At 36.3% G+C, this 16,398-nt stretch overlaps 1 protein-coding gene across 1 annotated transcript in view; it reads left to right on the plus strand.

The window, feature by feature from the left end:
- Positions 1–16,398, plus strand: part of LOC128647725 (cytochrome P450 2J6-like) — a 77,135-nt gene that overhangs the window by 26,168 nt on the left and 34,569 nt on the right. The window contains exon 3 of the mRNA XM_053700466.1: positions 15,562–15,714. Coding sequence (XP_053556441.1) covers positions 15,562–15,714 — 153 coding nt within the window. The remainder of the gene's footprint in view (positions 1–15,561; positions 15,715–16,398) is intronic.

Below are 16,398 nucleotides of genomic sequence, written 5' to 3' on the forward strand. Positions count from 1 at the left end.
AAGGGGTTAATCCCCGAAACATCGCTACTTTTAATGGGTCTTTAAAAATGATTATATTATTCTTTATATACAGTGCTGGTACCTTGTATACTTTTGGTTTCAGGTTCTTAGAGACAGCAATTCAGGACCTTCAGTACCCCTTACTGTCCGCTTTAGTTGTATGGGTGGGCTTACACAACCCTTGCTGCTACACATGTTGCTGTTGCTACTACAGGGAGTGCAGAATTATTAGGCAAGTTGTATTTTTGAGGATTAATTTTATTATTGAACAACAACCATGTTCTCAATGAACCCAAAAAACTCATTAATATCAAAGCTGAATAGTTTTGGAAGTAGTTTTTAGTTTGTTTTTAGTTATAGCTATTTTAGGGGGATATCTGTGTGTGCAGGTGACTATTACTGTGCATAATTATTAGGCAACTTAACAAAAAACAAATATATACCCATTTCAATTATTTATTTTTACCAGTGAAACCAATATAACATCTCAACATTCACAAATATACATTTCTGACATTCAAAAACAAAACAAAAACAAATCAGTGACCAATATAGCCACCTTTCTTTGCAAGGACACTCAAAAGCCTGCCATCCATGGATTCTGTCAGTGTTTTGATCTGTTCACCATCAACATTGCGTGCAGCAGCAACCACAGCCTCCCAGACACTGTTCAGAGAGGTGTACTGTTTTCCCTCCTTGTAAATCTCACATTTGATGATGGACCACAGGTTCTCAATGGGGTTCATATCAGGTGAACAAGGAGGCCATGTCATTAGATTTTCTTCTTTTATACCCTTTCTTGCCAGCCATGCTGTGGAGTACTTGGACGCGTGTGATGGAGCATTGTCCTGCATGAAAATCATGTTTTTCTTGAAGGATGCAGACTTCTTCCTGTACCACTGCTTGAAGAAGGTGTCTTCCAGAAACTGGCAGTAGGACTGGGAGTTGCGCTTGACTCCATCCTCAACCCGAAAAGGCCCCACAAGCTCATCTTTGATGATACCAGCCCAAACCAGTACTCCACCTCCACCTTGCTGGCGTCTGAGTCGGACTGGAGCTCTCTGCCCTTTACCAATCCAGCCACGGGCCCATCCATCTGGCCCATCAAGACTCACTCTCATTTCATCAGTCCATAAAACCTTAGAAAAATCAGTCTTGAGATATTTCTTGGCCCAGTCTTGACGTTTCAGCTTGTGTGTCTTGTTCAGTGGTGGTCGTCTTTCAGCCTTTCTTACCTTGGCCATGTCTCTGAGTATTGCACACCTTGTGCTTTTGGGCACTCCAGTGATGTTGCAGTTCTGAAATATGGCCAAACTGGTGGCAAGTGGCATCTTGGCAGCTGCACGCTTGACTTTTCTCAGTTCATGGGCAGTTATTTTGCGCCTTGGTTTTTCCACACGCTTCTTGCGACCCTGTTGACTATTTTGAATGAAACGCTTGATTGTTCGATGATCACGCTTCAGAAGCTTTGCAATTTTAAGAGTGCTGCATCCCTCTGCAAGATATCTCACTATTTTTTACTTTTCTGAGCCTGTCAAGTCCTTCTTTTGACCCATTTTGCCAAAGGAAAGGAAGTTGCCTAATAATTATGCACACCTGATATAGGGTGTTGATGTCATTAGACCACACCCCTTCTCATTACAGAGATGCACATCACCTAATATGCTTAATTGGTAGTAGGCTTTCGAGCCTATACAGCTTGGAGTAAGACAACATGCATAAAGAGGATGATGTGGTCAAAATACTCATTTGCCTAATAATTCTGCACTCCCTGTAGTTGTGGTAGCGGTGGGCCCTGCATATCTCCTCCTAGTGGACATGGTAATGCATGCTATAGCAGATTCTGAAGACGACCCTGCTACTGCTGTTGCAACTGCCGCTGCTCCTCTAGGTCATTGAGTCAGAGGACCAGACAACGGCCTTCAATATATTTTTTGACTATGCAAAGCTGAGCGAACTATGCTTGTACCACTTACACAAGTAAAAGCAGATACAACTGAAACAGAAACAACAATATCAATGTTTCTGTACACAAAGGGTTACATATTAATTATGTTTTTAACCCCCCCATCAAAACAAAACCAGCAGGCTTCTTCCTATCAATCATAGGCTATGCCCCCACACCAATATAATTATTTATAAACTAAATATGCAGTTAATTGAAATGGAAATGTTTCTGCACATAAAGGGTTAAACTGTAATTGAAATTTGTTTTTCTCCAAATAATCACAGCAGGCCTACATATCAGTCACAGGCTGTGCATAAAGAGCAATATAATTAAACTAAACATGCAGACTGCAAGAAAGTAGAAATTGTTCTGTATACAAAGGGTTAAACTTTAACAAAAACTGTATTTACCCTCTAGAAAGGGCAGCAGACCTACCTATCAGTCACAGGTTATGCTCCCACAGCAATATAATAAACTAAACATGCAGTTTAAAACTAACTGCAAGGAAGCAGACATGTGTCTGCACACAAAGGGTTATTTTTTAATTTATTTTTATTTTTAACTGTAATTGATTGGGCATATAACTTTAGTATCTGTGTGGTGACATTGCTTCTTGATATTATACAATATAGCAGGGATAATGACAGTGTGCTTACTGTATGCACAAAACTAATGTTATATTCAAAAGTTTTATGTTGTACTGAGTGGAAAAGTGTTGTCTGGGGGGTTTATCAAGTTCTTTCAGCTGTGGATTTCAAAAAGTTGAAAATGGCTAAGTAAATGTGTCATTAAGAATCAACAACTTGGATTGTGATCAGTAAAACAGGACTGGCACGTGTTAAAGGGTTACAGAAAAGCTATGTAAACAATATCTAGCAGAAGAAACTAAACTCTCAGTATAGCAGCTTAAGGGTTAAACCTCTGAAGAGAAATATTATTAGATAACAATTAGCCATTACAGATCTATAGCTGAGCATACCATAAATTAGTTAGACCTTACAACAATTAGAAATTTATAATTATGACGACATCTTTACTGAGTATTTCAGTAAAGGTGTTAAATATGTAATATGTTAATCCACAATTATTATGATTTTGAGGGAAAGTGCCACCTTTAAAAAGCACGAACATCCCTCTAATTTTTTTTGAGCTTTCTTGATGATTTACTTGTTGTTGGATTTGGGGATAAATATTAAAGTAAATGTTTCCTTAAATATTTTATTCACATATCAGTCTAACATCATCAGAAATGTAAAATAGGAATCTCAATATATTGTACATTCTACTGGCACATGGCAAGTTGAAGGATATAGGGCCTGATGATCAAAAACTTGACTGTATAGAGAGAAATCTCTTAAAGGGACAGTCTAATCAAAATTAAACTTTCATGATTCAGATAGGGTATGTCATTTTAAACAACTTTCCAAATTTCCATTTTTAATCAACTTAGCTTTGTTCTTTTGGTATTCTTTGTTGAAAGCCTAAACTTAGGTAGGCTCATATGCTAATTTTTAAGACCTTGAAGGCTGCCTCTTATTTGATTTTTTTTTTATACAGTTTTTCACAGCTAGAGGGCATTAGTTCATGTGTGCCATATAGATAACATTCTGTTTACTCCCGTGGAGTTACTTATGAAAGGGCACTGATTGGCTAAAATGCAAGTCTGGCAAAAGAACTGAAATAAGGGGGCAGTCTGCAGAGGCTTAGATACAAGGTAATCACAGAGGTAAAAAGTATATTAATATAACTGTGTTGGTTGTGCAAAAATGGAGAATTGGTAATAAAGGGATTACCTATATTTAAAAAAAATAACAATTCTGGAGTAGACTGTCCCTTTAAAGTATTTAGGGGCTTTTTTGAGCATTACAGTGCAACATATGTGCCACATATTCACAGTCAGAACTCTAGATAACTTTTTAAACTGATTTCAGTACTGATGAGACTCCTTAGATATCGGTTGAGAGCCATAGATTATTGGGCCCAATGTTAGACCAGGCTTCAACTACTAGACCAGGCTTCAACTAGAGGTTGCAGTTTGGTACACCAAGTACAAAGCATGTATCAACTGCTATGGGTTTGCACTCATCAGGCTTACCACTGGTATTGCGAGTTGAATCGTGATTTACTCTACAATGATTACCGTGACTTCAGAGCTCTGGTTAACTGTTCTGTGAAACATAAAATTTGCACAAAACACATCAAAATACATTACAAAGTATAGTTATACTCATAATAACACCGTCTAATACACATTATTAAAAAATATTGCACAAAAAATTATAAAGGCTTAAATATGAGATCAGGCAGGCAAAGGGCTTTATCATTGAGATACATACATATACATGTCTAAATATTATATATATATATATATATATATATATATATATATATATATATATACTGTATATATGTTTACATATGTATTTACAGACATATACACACATATAAACATATAAATACATATATATACATATATATTATATATATATATAAGTGCATTGGAGCCATTTGCCCTTAAGTAGATGAAAACATGAAAAAACATATTTATGCAATATTCATATTTAATAAAAGTTTAAATTTTGTATTTACTGTAAATATTTCACATGCCAATGTTCTACACATAGGGTAATATGTTTTAAGTATTGATAAATATATATTCCTATATATATATATATATATATATATATATATATATATATATATATATATATATATATATATATACACACACTATATATATCTGTATATATCTATACTTATATATAATCATCTATATATATATATATATATATATATATATATATATACAAAACATGGGTGGGGTCAGCACTCTCAGGCTGGACCGGGTACACATCCTATGACCGTGCAACATGCACAGCCCTGGGTGAAAACCAGCACTCTCAGGAAGCTGCACTGTTACCAGAGCCACAGGCAGTTAACCCCAGACAGGCCTGGGTGCAAGACCCAAACAGGGAAAATTACAAAAAAAATACATTAATATAAACACACAGATAAAGTCCAGCACTCACTCACAAGCTCTCAACTAAGATAAAAAGCAGCAAAGGAAGAGTTAGTTACTGCATCTGGCCAAATGGGAAAAGCCCAGGTACCTCATCAAGGTCTCTTCCAAATAAACCTGGGTCCCTAAACAGCCACACAATGCAGGCTCACAATCAAACAACTGTGAAAATATGGAGGGTGCACAGGCTTATGTAATCTCCCCAAACATATACAAAACACGGGTGGGGTCAGCACTCTCAGGCTGGACCGGGTTTGCACCCAGGGCTGTGCATGTTGCAGGGTCATTGGATGTGTACCCGGTCCAGCCTGAGAGTGCTGACCCCACCCGTGTTTTGTATATGTTTGGGGAGATTACATAAGCCTGTGCACCCTCCATATTTTCGCAGTTGTTTGATTGTGAGCCTGCATTGTGTGGCTGTTTAGGGACCCAGGTTTATTTGGAAGAGACCTTGACGAGGTACCTGGGCTTTTCCCATTTGGCCAGATGCGGTAACTAACTCTTCCTTTGCTGCTTTTTATCTTAGTTGAGAGCTTGTGAGTGAGTGCTGGACTTTATCTGTGTGTTTATATATATATATATATATATATATATATATATATATATACAGGGGCGTATTAAGGCATAGGCCAACAAGGCCGGTGCCTATCGCTCGAGATTTTGAGGGGCGGCAATATTTTGAGTGCCTAGGGCCACTCTACTGAACTAGATGCAATTATGATTGCTGGCTCTTATTTAATCTCCGTATCCCGTACTATTATCCACAAGACACCCCCCACGCATGCTTGTTGTGCCCAGGGATGTCCTGCTTTGTGGGTGGCCATGTAGCTCTCTCTGGGTTCTCTTCCTGTGTCAATAGCTGCTTCCTTCCGGACGGAGGAAACTGGGCTGCATGATGGAGTGGGACAGAAGACTATACGGCACTGCAGTTCGCTGGTACTGGGACACGCGTGGAGCTTTGGCCTAGTCAGTGTGTTGTGTACGGAGCACATCTCTACTTGAATTGTATTGCTTAGTGTGGGAATATTCCTCAGTAGCTATCTCTTTTGCCCAACTCTGTTATTGCCCTATACACCACAGCAGGCAATTTGTGCCAAGTGCACGTCCCCAGTTACACTCTTTAGTCTCCCAAGTACCTGTCCTTTTATGAGCCGTGCCCTTTCCACTCAAATCTGCCCATTTGTCCACTCACAACAACCCATTGACACCACAGCCATTGGACTTTTGTTATTGTCTGTTACAATATAACTTGAACTGTTTGTGTGAAAAGGTTAGCTCATTGCCACGTTCTGGAAGTCGATAGGTTAAATAGCTACCGAAATATGAGCCTTAAACTACTGCATGGAAGCTAAACACTATGATGTTTATTGTTTATCGTGGGTGTGTATTTGTATTCTATGAAGTCATTATTCTTTATATATATATATATATATATATATATACAGGGAGTGCAGAATTATTAGGCAAGTTGTATTTTTGAGGATTACTTTTATTATTGAACAACAACCATGTTCTCAATGAACCCAAAAAACTCATTAATATCAAAGCTGAATATTTTTGGAAGTAGTTTTTAGTTTGTTTTTAGTTTTAGCTATTTTAGGGGGATATCTGTGTGTGCAGGTGACTATTACTGTGCATAATTATTAGGCAACTTAACAAAAAACAAATATATACCCATTTCAATTATTTATTTTTACCAGTGAAATCAATATAACATCTCAACATTCACAAATATACATTTCTGACATTCAAAAACAAAACGAAAACAAATCAGTGACCAATATAGCCACTTTTCTTTGCAAGGACACTCAAAAGCCTGCCATCCATGGATTCTGTCAGTGTTTTGATCTGTTCACCATCAACATTGCGTGCAGCAGCAACCATAGCCTCCCAGACACTGTTCAGAGAGGTGTACTGTTTTCCCTCCTTGTAAATCTCACATTTGATGATGGACCACAGGTTCTCAATGGGGTTCAGATCAGGTGAACAAGGAGGCCATGTCATTAGATTTTCTTCTTTTATACCCTTTCTTGCCAGCCACGCTGTGGAGTACTTGGACGCGTGTGATGGAGCATTGTCCTGCATGAAAATCATGTTTTTCTTGAAGGATGCAGACTTCTTCCTGTACCACTGCTTGAAGAAGGTGTCTTCCAGAAACTGGCAGTAGGACTGGGAGTTGAGCTTGACTCCATCCTCAACCCGAAAAGGCCCCACAAGCTCATCTTTGATGATACCAACCCAAACCAGTACTCCACCTCCACCTTGCTGGCGTCTGAGTCGGACTGGAGCTCTCTGCCCTTTACCAATCCAGCCACGGGCCCATCCATCTGGCCCATCAAGACTCACTCTCATTTCATCAGTCCATAAAACCTTAGAAAAATCAGTCTTGAGATATTTCTTGGCCCAGTCTTGACGTTTCAGCTTGTGTGTCTTGTTCAGTGGTGGTCGTCTTTCAGCCTTTCTTACCTTGGCCATGTCTCTGAGTATTGCACACCTTGTGCTTTTGGGCACTCCAGTGATGTTGCAGCTCTGAAATATGGCCAAACTGGTGGCAAGTGGCATCTTGGCAGCTGCACGCTTGACTTTTCTCAGTTCATGGGCAGTTATTTTGCGCCTTGGTTTTTCCACACGCTTCTTGCGACCCTGTTGACTATTTTGAATGAAACGCTTGATTGTTCGATGATCACGCTTCAGAAGCTTTGCAATTTTAAGAGTGCTGCATCCCTCTGCAAGATATCTCACTATTTTTTACTTTTCTGAGCCTGTCAAGTCCTTCTTTTGACCCATTTTGCCAAAGGAAAGGAAGTTGCCTAATAATTATGCACACCTGATATAGGGTGTTGATGTCATTAGACCACACCCCTTCTCATTACAGAGATGCACATCACCTAATATGCTTAATTGCTAGTAGGCTTTCGAGCCTATACAGCTTGGAGTAAGACAACATGCATAAAGAGGATGATGTGGTCAAAATACTCATTTGCCTAATAATTCTGCACTCCCTGTATATATATATATATTTATTTATATGTGTGTATATATATATATATAGTGTGTATTTATATATATACATATATATATATATATATATATATATATATATATAATGTGTGTGTATGTATGTATATATATATATATATATATATATATATAATTTATTTTTTTACACCCTGCCCAAAAAATATTTTGAGTGCCTAGGGCAGCACAAAACCTATATATGCCACTGTATATATATATATATATATATATATATATACTCAGGTATATATTATATATTTAGGTATAGATATATGTAGAAATATGTATTTATGAATAAATAAAACAAATTCTGCTATGTGAAGAACATTGTAATGTGAAATATTCATATTTTCATGTTGGGTTAGCGCAAATGAGAATATGCAATCGTGTTTGCGTGAGAGTGGGGTATTTCACTCGTAATCTGGCCCATAATTACCTGAATTACTACAGATGTAGTATATATAATTACATGCAAAATATGTTACAATACGTGGGCAGGACAATAAGAATTTTGGAACATAGGATTTGTTAGCAATATTGCTCATAAAATCCATGGAAAAGAAGAACATTTTGAAATAAATGGTTCTTATTTTAACCCCTTAATGACCAGGCCATTTTTCAATTTCTTAACCTCAAGGACCAGGGCTATTTTTACATTTCTGCTGTGTTTGTGTTTAGCTGTAATTGTCCTCTTACTCATTTACTGTACCCACACATATTATATATGGTTTTTCTCGCCATGAAATGGACTTTCTAAAGATACCATTATTTTCATCATATCTTATAATTTACTGTAAAAAAAATATAAAAAACACTTTTTCTAAATTTGACCCCCAACATGTTACACATCTACAACCACCAAAAAACACCCATAATAAATAGTTTCTAAATTTTGTCCTAAATTTTTAAATACCCAGTGTTTACATGTTCTTTGCTTTTTTTGTAAGTTATAGGGCAATAAGTACAAGTAGCACTTTGCTATTTCCCAACCATTTTTTTTTTTTTTCAAAATTAGCAATAGTTACATTGTAACACTGATATCTGTCAGGAATCCCTGAATATCCCTTGACATGTGTATATATATATATATATATTTTTTTTTTTAGTAGACAACCCAAAGTATTGATCTAGGCCCATTTTAGTAAATTTCATGCCACCATTTTATCGCCAAATGCAATCAAATAAAAAAAATTGTTAACTTTTTCATTAACTTTTTTCACAAACTTATTATTATTTACAAACAGCTTGTGCTATTTTGGCAAAAATGGTTGTAAATGCTTCTCTGGGATCCCCTTTGTTCACAAATAGCAGACAGTTATGGCTTTGGCATTACTTTTTGGTAATTAGAAGGACGCTAAATGCTGCTGTGCAGCACACTTGTATTATGCCCAGCAGTGAAGGGTTAATTAGGTAGCTTGTAGAGAGCTTGTAGGGTTAATTTTAGCTTTAGTGTAGTAGGCAACCCAAAGTATTGATCTAGTCCCATTTTGGTATATTTCATGCCACCCTATTACCGCCAAATGTGATCAAATAAAAAGAAATCATTAACTTTTTCACAAACTTTAGGTTTCACACTGAAATTATTTACAAACAGCCTGTGCAATTATGGCACAAATGGTTGTAAATGCTTCAGTGGAATCCCCTTTGTTCAGAAATAGCAGACATATATGGCTTTGTCATTGATTTTTGGTAATTATAAGGCCGCTAATTAGGTAGCTTGTAGGGTTAATTTTAGCTTTATTGTAGAGATCAGCCTCCCACCTGACACATCCCACCCCCTGATCCATCCCTGACCCCCCTCAAATAGTTCTCGTCCCTCCCACATCTCACTGCCATCTTTAGTACTGGCAAAAAGTCTGCCAGAACTAAAATAAAAGCCTTTTTTTATACATATATATATTTTTTTTATCTATAATGCAGTGTTAGATCCAAAACTTAGCCCCCAACCTCCCTGATCCTCCTCCCCCCAATAGCTCTCTAAGCCTCCCCCCTCAACCTATTAGCTGCCATCTTAGGTACTGGCAGACTTCTTAGATCATCTCCACTGAGCGGAGAGTTTCAGATTATCAGGCCCAATGAGAGTTTACATTTACCGCCTAAATAAGATTCCTGGCCTTTCTATAACAGACATCATAAAGACAATACATATGTGTTCACTGATTGGGATTTTCTCATTTCCTTTAATTATATAACGTTAATTTCATTTTGTAATTTAAAATGTAAAAGATGTAGACCAGCACTCCAAGTATCAATGTCCAATATAAATGCCAGAATGGGTGCAGACAATTTCAAAACATAACCCCTTGCTCAAATGTATCAAAGAAACTAAGGAAAAAGCTCTCTCATATGTGTAAAATGAAAATAATTTATTAGGTTAACAGCAGCATTTTGGGGCACCTGTCCCTTTTTCAAGCCAAAATCATAGTGCACATAGCAGCAATATATACCAATACCAATAAAACATGGATCAATGGCATCACTCCACATGGGCGTTGTTACAGGAATCACGTGCAAATCTCTCCAAACTACATATTAACCCCTTATTACCCTATTAGTAATGCATATTGGACCAAGAGTAAAAACAAACTGAGAGAAAAAAAGGCATACAAAAATGCATTAAAAAATGCAGCAGCCACATCTAGTAAGCAAATAATAAGATATATTTCAATGAGTCAATCATGGTTTATCAATCTACAATAAGGGGTTTAAATAAAAATCCCTGTTCATACCTTTGGGGTGTAAGGTGTCCAACTTCCATATCCATGTAGCTTCCTTAAATAGAAGGTCCCTTCCTCTATCACCCTCCTAAGTTTTTTATTAGCCTTATCTTATACCATGAACCGCAACTGGCTAACCTGGTAACCCATTTAATGAAAATGTGCCAGCACTGGTAAGTGTTTTAACTCAGGATTTCTAATATTGGATTTGTGTTGCCCTATACAGTCTTTAATTCATTGGGTGGTCTTACCTATGTATAATATCCCACATAGGCATTTAAGGGGATACACCACAAAAGATGAGTTACAAGTATAGAAACCCTGAATTTTATATTTACATCCAATGTAAGTCTGAGAATTTTCTCTTCTCCTTTGATCCCACTATTATAGTATGAAAATCCAATTCACAGAAATGTACAATCCTTGGTATTACCAAAGAATGGACTAGCATATCGGTACATAGAACATTTGTTGATTATATGGCAAGGTCCTTCAGAGCTTCTTACAGAATTAAGGGTTGATATTGAAAGTTCAGTGTCATTTATTAAGTTCACATCTAAACATGATAACACACGGATTATATTTTTAAACACATTAGTCTATAAAGAAAATGGATGTCTTAAAACTGATCTGTTCATTAAGCCTACAGATAGAAATACATTGTTGCACAGACAAAGTTTTCACCCCCCTGCAGTATTCAAGTCTGTACCCAAATCCCAATTCTTAAGGGATGATAGGATTGTATCTGATCCCTTTAGGAAAGAACATAAGCTTGATGAAACTCAGCCAAAATTTGTAAAACGTGACTATTTAAATACTGAATTAGAATATTTAAGATCTAATTTACACAAAAAATCAATAAGCCAACATAGTGATAGACTTACCTTTGTCAGTACATATAATACATTAAGTAACAAGATACATCATATTTTGAAATACAATTAGCATATCCTGAGAGAATCATGTCCTGATATAAATGAGTTTACATAAATACCCAGAGTAGGTTACCGCAAGGGTTATACCTGTAGGAAAAGAATTACTAAAGCAGTAGTCATTTCTGAAAGCATGCTAGTCCATTATTTGGTAATCCTAAGGATAGTACATTTCCGTGCCTGGGGCGTTCACACTGTAATAGTGTGATCAAGGGAGGAGAAATTTCTCACCCTTTCACTGTAAATATAAAATTTGGGGTTTCTATACTTATAACTCGTCTTTTGTGGTATATGTCCTTAAATGCGTATGTGGCATATTATACATAGGTGAAACTACCCAAAGAATTAGAGACCATATAGGGCAACACATATCCAATATTAGAAATCCTGAGTTAAAACACTTACCATTGTCTGCACAGTTTCTTCAAAAGGGTCGCCAGGTTAGCCAGTTGCAGTTCATGGTATTAGATCAGGCTAAGAATAAAAAAATAGGGGGGTGATAGACAAAGGGACCTTCTATATAAATTGATATGGAAATTGATATGGAAGCTTGAGGGTAGCATGACAGAGAGAAGGCTGAGGTACTAAACCAGTTATTTCTTCAGTATACACAAGAGAGGAACCAATGGAGAATACTTTGGAACAAACTAGAACATGCCAGCACATACCATTAACTGGGTTATGTATAGATGATATCAGGGAAAAACTGGATAATATTAAGGTAAATAAAACTCTAGAGGAATAAGAAATATATATTGGGTAGCGCTAGTGAAAGCTTAGAGACATGCAAATAAAAATATTTATATTAGTAATAAAACTAGATGTGGTGATGTTACAAATCACTACTTTATGTGATTCGATAATAAGTGTATCAAGATGTTTATATAAACCTTGTGTGTTTCAAGCCTCTAAAGACTAAGTGGTGTGGAAAAAAGTTAGCTGGGGTGAATTTCCAGTGTGAAATACCTTGTGCAATAATCGTAAGATATATGATGAATTAATAAAGTATGTGTATCCTATCTAGGACAAAGCTAGATGAATTGATATTTAAAACATATTAGATTTAATACTTGATAAGAATAAAAACAAATATAACAATATGTTCATACAAGGGGTGCCGGCACCAAATATACTAGTTGAATTAAAAAACATCAAATAAGAAACATATATTATATGCAATTCATATACGAACATATATTATATGCAATTCATATACGTTATGAAGTGATCGTAACTTAATAAATGGCAATTGAGCTGTAGTAGAAGAAAGCAGTTCACTTCCAAATGGATTGGTAATGTTACCGTAACTTTCTATAGGAGGATTACCGTCCCTTATTAGGAGTCCCATCTAGTCAGGAGTTATGGAGGTGTGGGGTTCTAAGGTAAGGATATCCAATGCAGTGTGTAACCGCAAAACAATTTTAAACTTCAACAAGCTGTGAAATTGCCAAAAAGTAGCTGCTTCCAAGTTTAGTTTGTAGTGATTATGAAAAGGTGCAGGTAAGTCCTTGGACCGAGGTATTTGCTGGCAGCCACAATCTCCTTACGGGCTGTACCTACAGGTCCTATTACCTGTTCCGGTGTTGGAGGTCACAAACTACCGTCTGCTGTATATACAAATGTTGCCCTATAAGCAAATGTTGTTAAACAACTTAATGAGGCTGGGATCAGTGAAAAATTGGTATATAGATCCTGGGTGAGGAATTACGCATATGTATACACCGCTTAAAATATCATAAACGGCTTTCATGCACCTCACCTACTATAACCAAAATTAGCACAGAGAAAGTGTTTAGATGAGCAAATCTACGCGTTTCAGCCCGATAGGCCCGATCAAGATAAAGGCCTATCGGGCTGAAACGCGTAGATTTGCTCATAAGCATGTATTAAAAGAGGCATTGATTTAAGGGAGGAAGGCATAATTCTGTCACTATATAACTCACTGGTAAGACCTCACATTGAGTATGGAGTGCAGTTCTGGGGAACAATCGCAAAAAAAGATACTGCAGAACTAGAAAAAGTTCAGAGAAGGGCCACAAAGCTAATAAGGGTAATGGAGAATTTAAGCTATGAGGAGAGGCTAGCCAAACTGGGTCTGTTTTCTTTAGAAAAAAGGCACTTACGAGGTGACATGATTACTTTATATAAATATATGCAAGGCCCATATACAGAGATGGCAGAAGCTCTGTTTATTCCAAGAAAATTGTTTGTGACAAGAGGTCACAATTTAAGGTTGGAGGAAAGGAGATTTAATCTCCTGCAACTGAAACATTTTTTTCACTGTAAGAGCAATATAGTGGTGGAATTCATTACCAAAGGAGGCAGTGAATGCTAATACCTTAGATACATTTAAAAAAATTTGGATACATTTCTGTCCTGAAACAAAATTCATGGATATGATTGCTAGTATTAAATGGGTCACCTTTTAGTGGGATTATTTAAATTTAACTAGAGCTTTTTGTAAGTATTTTATATTTGTATAGGTTAACCTTGATAGACTTCAGTCTTTTTTCAACCTCATCTACTATGTTACTATGACACATTACACCCCCAAGGTATGAACAGGGATTTTGATTTAAACCCAATATTGTAGATTGATAAACCATGATTGAATAATTGAAAAATACTTTATGTTGTTATTTGCTTACTCGATGGGGCTGCTGCATTTTTTATGTATTTTTCTATGCCCTTTTTTCCACAGTTTGTTTTTACTCTTGGTCCAATGTGCATAACCAATAGGGTAATAAGGGGTTAAAGGGAAAGTCTACACTAAAATTGTTATAGTTTAAAAAGATAGATAATGCTTTTACTACCGATTCCCCAGCTTTGCACAACCATCATTGATATATTAATATACTTTATAACATTTAAACCTCTAAATGTCAGCCACTATAGCTATCCTCTTATCACATGTTTTTTATTTGCTTTTCACAACAGGGGACTGCTAGTTCATGTGGGCCATATAGATTACATTGTGTTCATGCCTGAGGAGTTATTTAAGATTTAGCACAACACAGTACTAAATGCAAGTCAATAGATCAAAAATAAAAAGTAATGTGATCGGGGGGCTGTCAGAAGATGCTTAGATATAAGGTTATCACAGAGGTAAAAAGTATATTAATATAACTGTTGGTTGTGCAAAACTGGGGAATGGGTAATAAAGGGATTATCTATCTTTTAAAAGAATAAAAATTATATTGTAGACTGTCCTTTTAATATGTAATTTGGAGAGATGTGCATGTGATTCCTGTAACCACGCCCATGTAGAGTGATGCCATTGGTCCATGTTTTATTGGTATATAGTGCTGATATGAGCACTATGCTTTTAGCTTGACAAAGGGGAAAGTGCTCCGAAATGTTGCTATTAACCTAATAAAGGATTTTCACTTTCCACCTATGAGAGTGCAGCTTCTCCTTAGTTTCTTTGATGTATTTTTTAATTTGTTTACCCTTTAAGTTACAATGTTATTTTCTGATTTGGTAGATGGTAGGTTTAAAAGTGCCGAATCTGCAAACAGCCTTCACCCTTAAGAAGTCTAGCAAGAGTTTAATAGAATAGTATAGTTGTTTCAGGGTGCTGTTTGAAGGAATTATCACATGTAAATTAAGCATTTCAAGAAACAGTACTAACTTGTCACCTTTCTATTAACTTCATCATGGAGATATATTCTCAGCTATTTTGTTAGGTGTTTTCCATTTTATGGTTCCTAAAACCCATTTATTAATTATATATCTACCAGTGGAAATTATTTTAAAATATTGAGGGATTATGCACACTCAACTCATAATTTCTAAAGGTTCACCAGAAAAGTAAGGTCAATGAGGCTTAAGTAAACATTGTACATTAGAAAACCATATAAATGTCTTGGTAGTCCTTACATAACTGTTAGGGTCAAGCTAAGCAACCGTATCTCATTCTCACTACAGGCATAGTGCTTGCTCCTTATGGACCTGCTTGGAAGGAGCACAGACGCTTCACTTTGTCTACATTACGTAATTTTGGCCTTGGCAAAAAGTCCATGGAGGAGAGAATTAGAGAGGAGAGCTTGCATATAATCCAAGCATTTGAGCAAAGTAAGGGTAAGTTGCATAGTATCAATCTTTACATTTTATTCAGATTGGTGAATAATAGTGCAGCACTTGCGAGCAATCATTACGTTGATGAAATCTAGTAAGAGTCCATTAAAAGACTGTAGGTGTTTCAGTGTGGTAAGAGTTATAATGTGTAATTTAAGTGTCATTTACTAACAAGATCACAAAAATCATGATATGCTGTTCAAAATCAGTCAAATAGCTGTTCCAAAAAAAAAAAAAGCTTCTAAATTGGATACATCCAAAAATCATAAGGAACATGAAACCCAAAAATGTTCTTTTGTGATTCAGACAGAGTATACTACAGTATATTTAAATAGTTCCAATTTACTTCTATCATCAAATTGTATTTACTCCCATGTTATTCTTTGTTGAAGAGAAACCTAAATAGGTGTCTGGAGCACTAAATGGCAGGAAATAGTGCTGGCATCTATTGCTCTTGCAAATGAATAAAATCCTTGCAAAATTACTGCCATATAGAGCTTCAGACATATACAGCTCTTGAGCTTTTTTCAAAAAAAGAAGAACTGAGAACAAAGAACATTTGATAAAAGAAGTTAATAAAGTTGTTTAAAATGAAAGAAAAAAATGAGTTTCATCTCACTTTAAAAATGTTTTCTAATGGATTGGAATACCACTGGTGAGGGATCTCAACGTAATGTATCTGATGGG

The sequence above is a fragment of the Bombina bombina genome, chromosome 1, assembly GCF_027579735.1.
Source record: "Bombina bombina isolate aBomBom1 chromosome 1, aBomBom1.pri, whole genome shotgun sequence".
Lineage (NCBI taxonomy): Eukaryota > Metazoa > Chordata > Amphibia > Anura > Bombinatoridae > Bombina > Bombina bombina.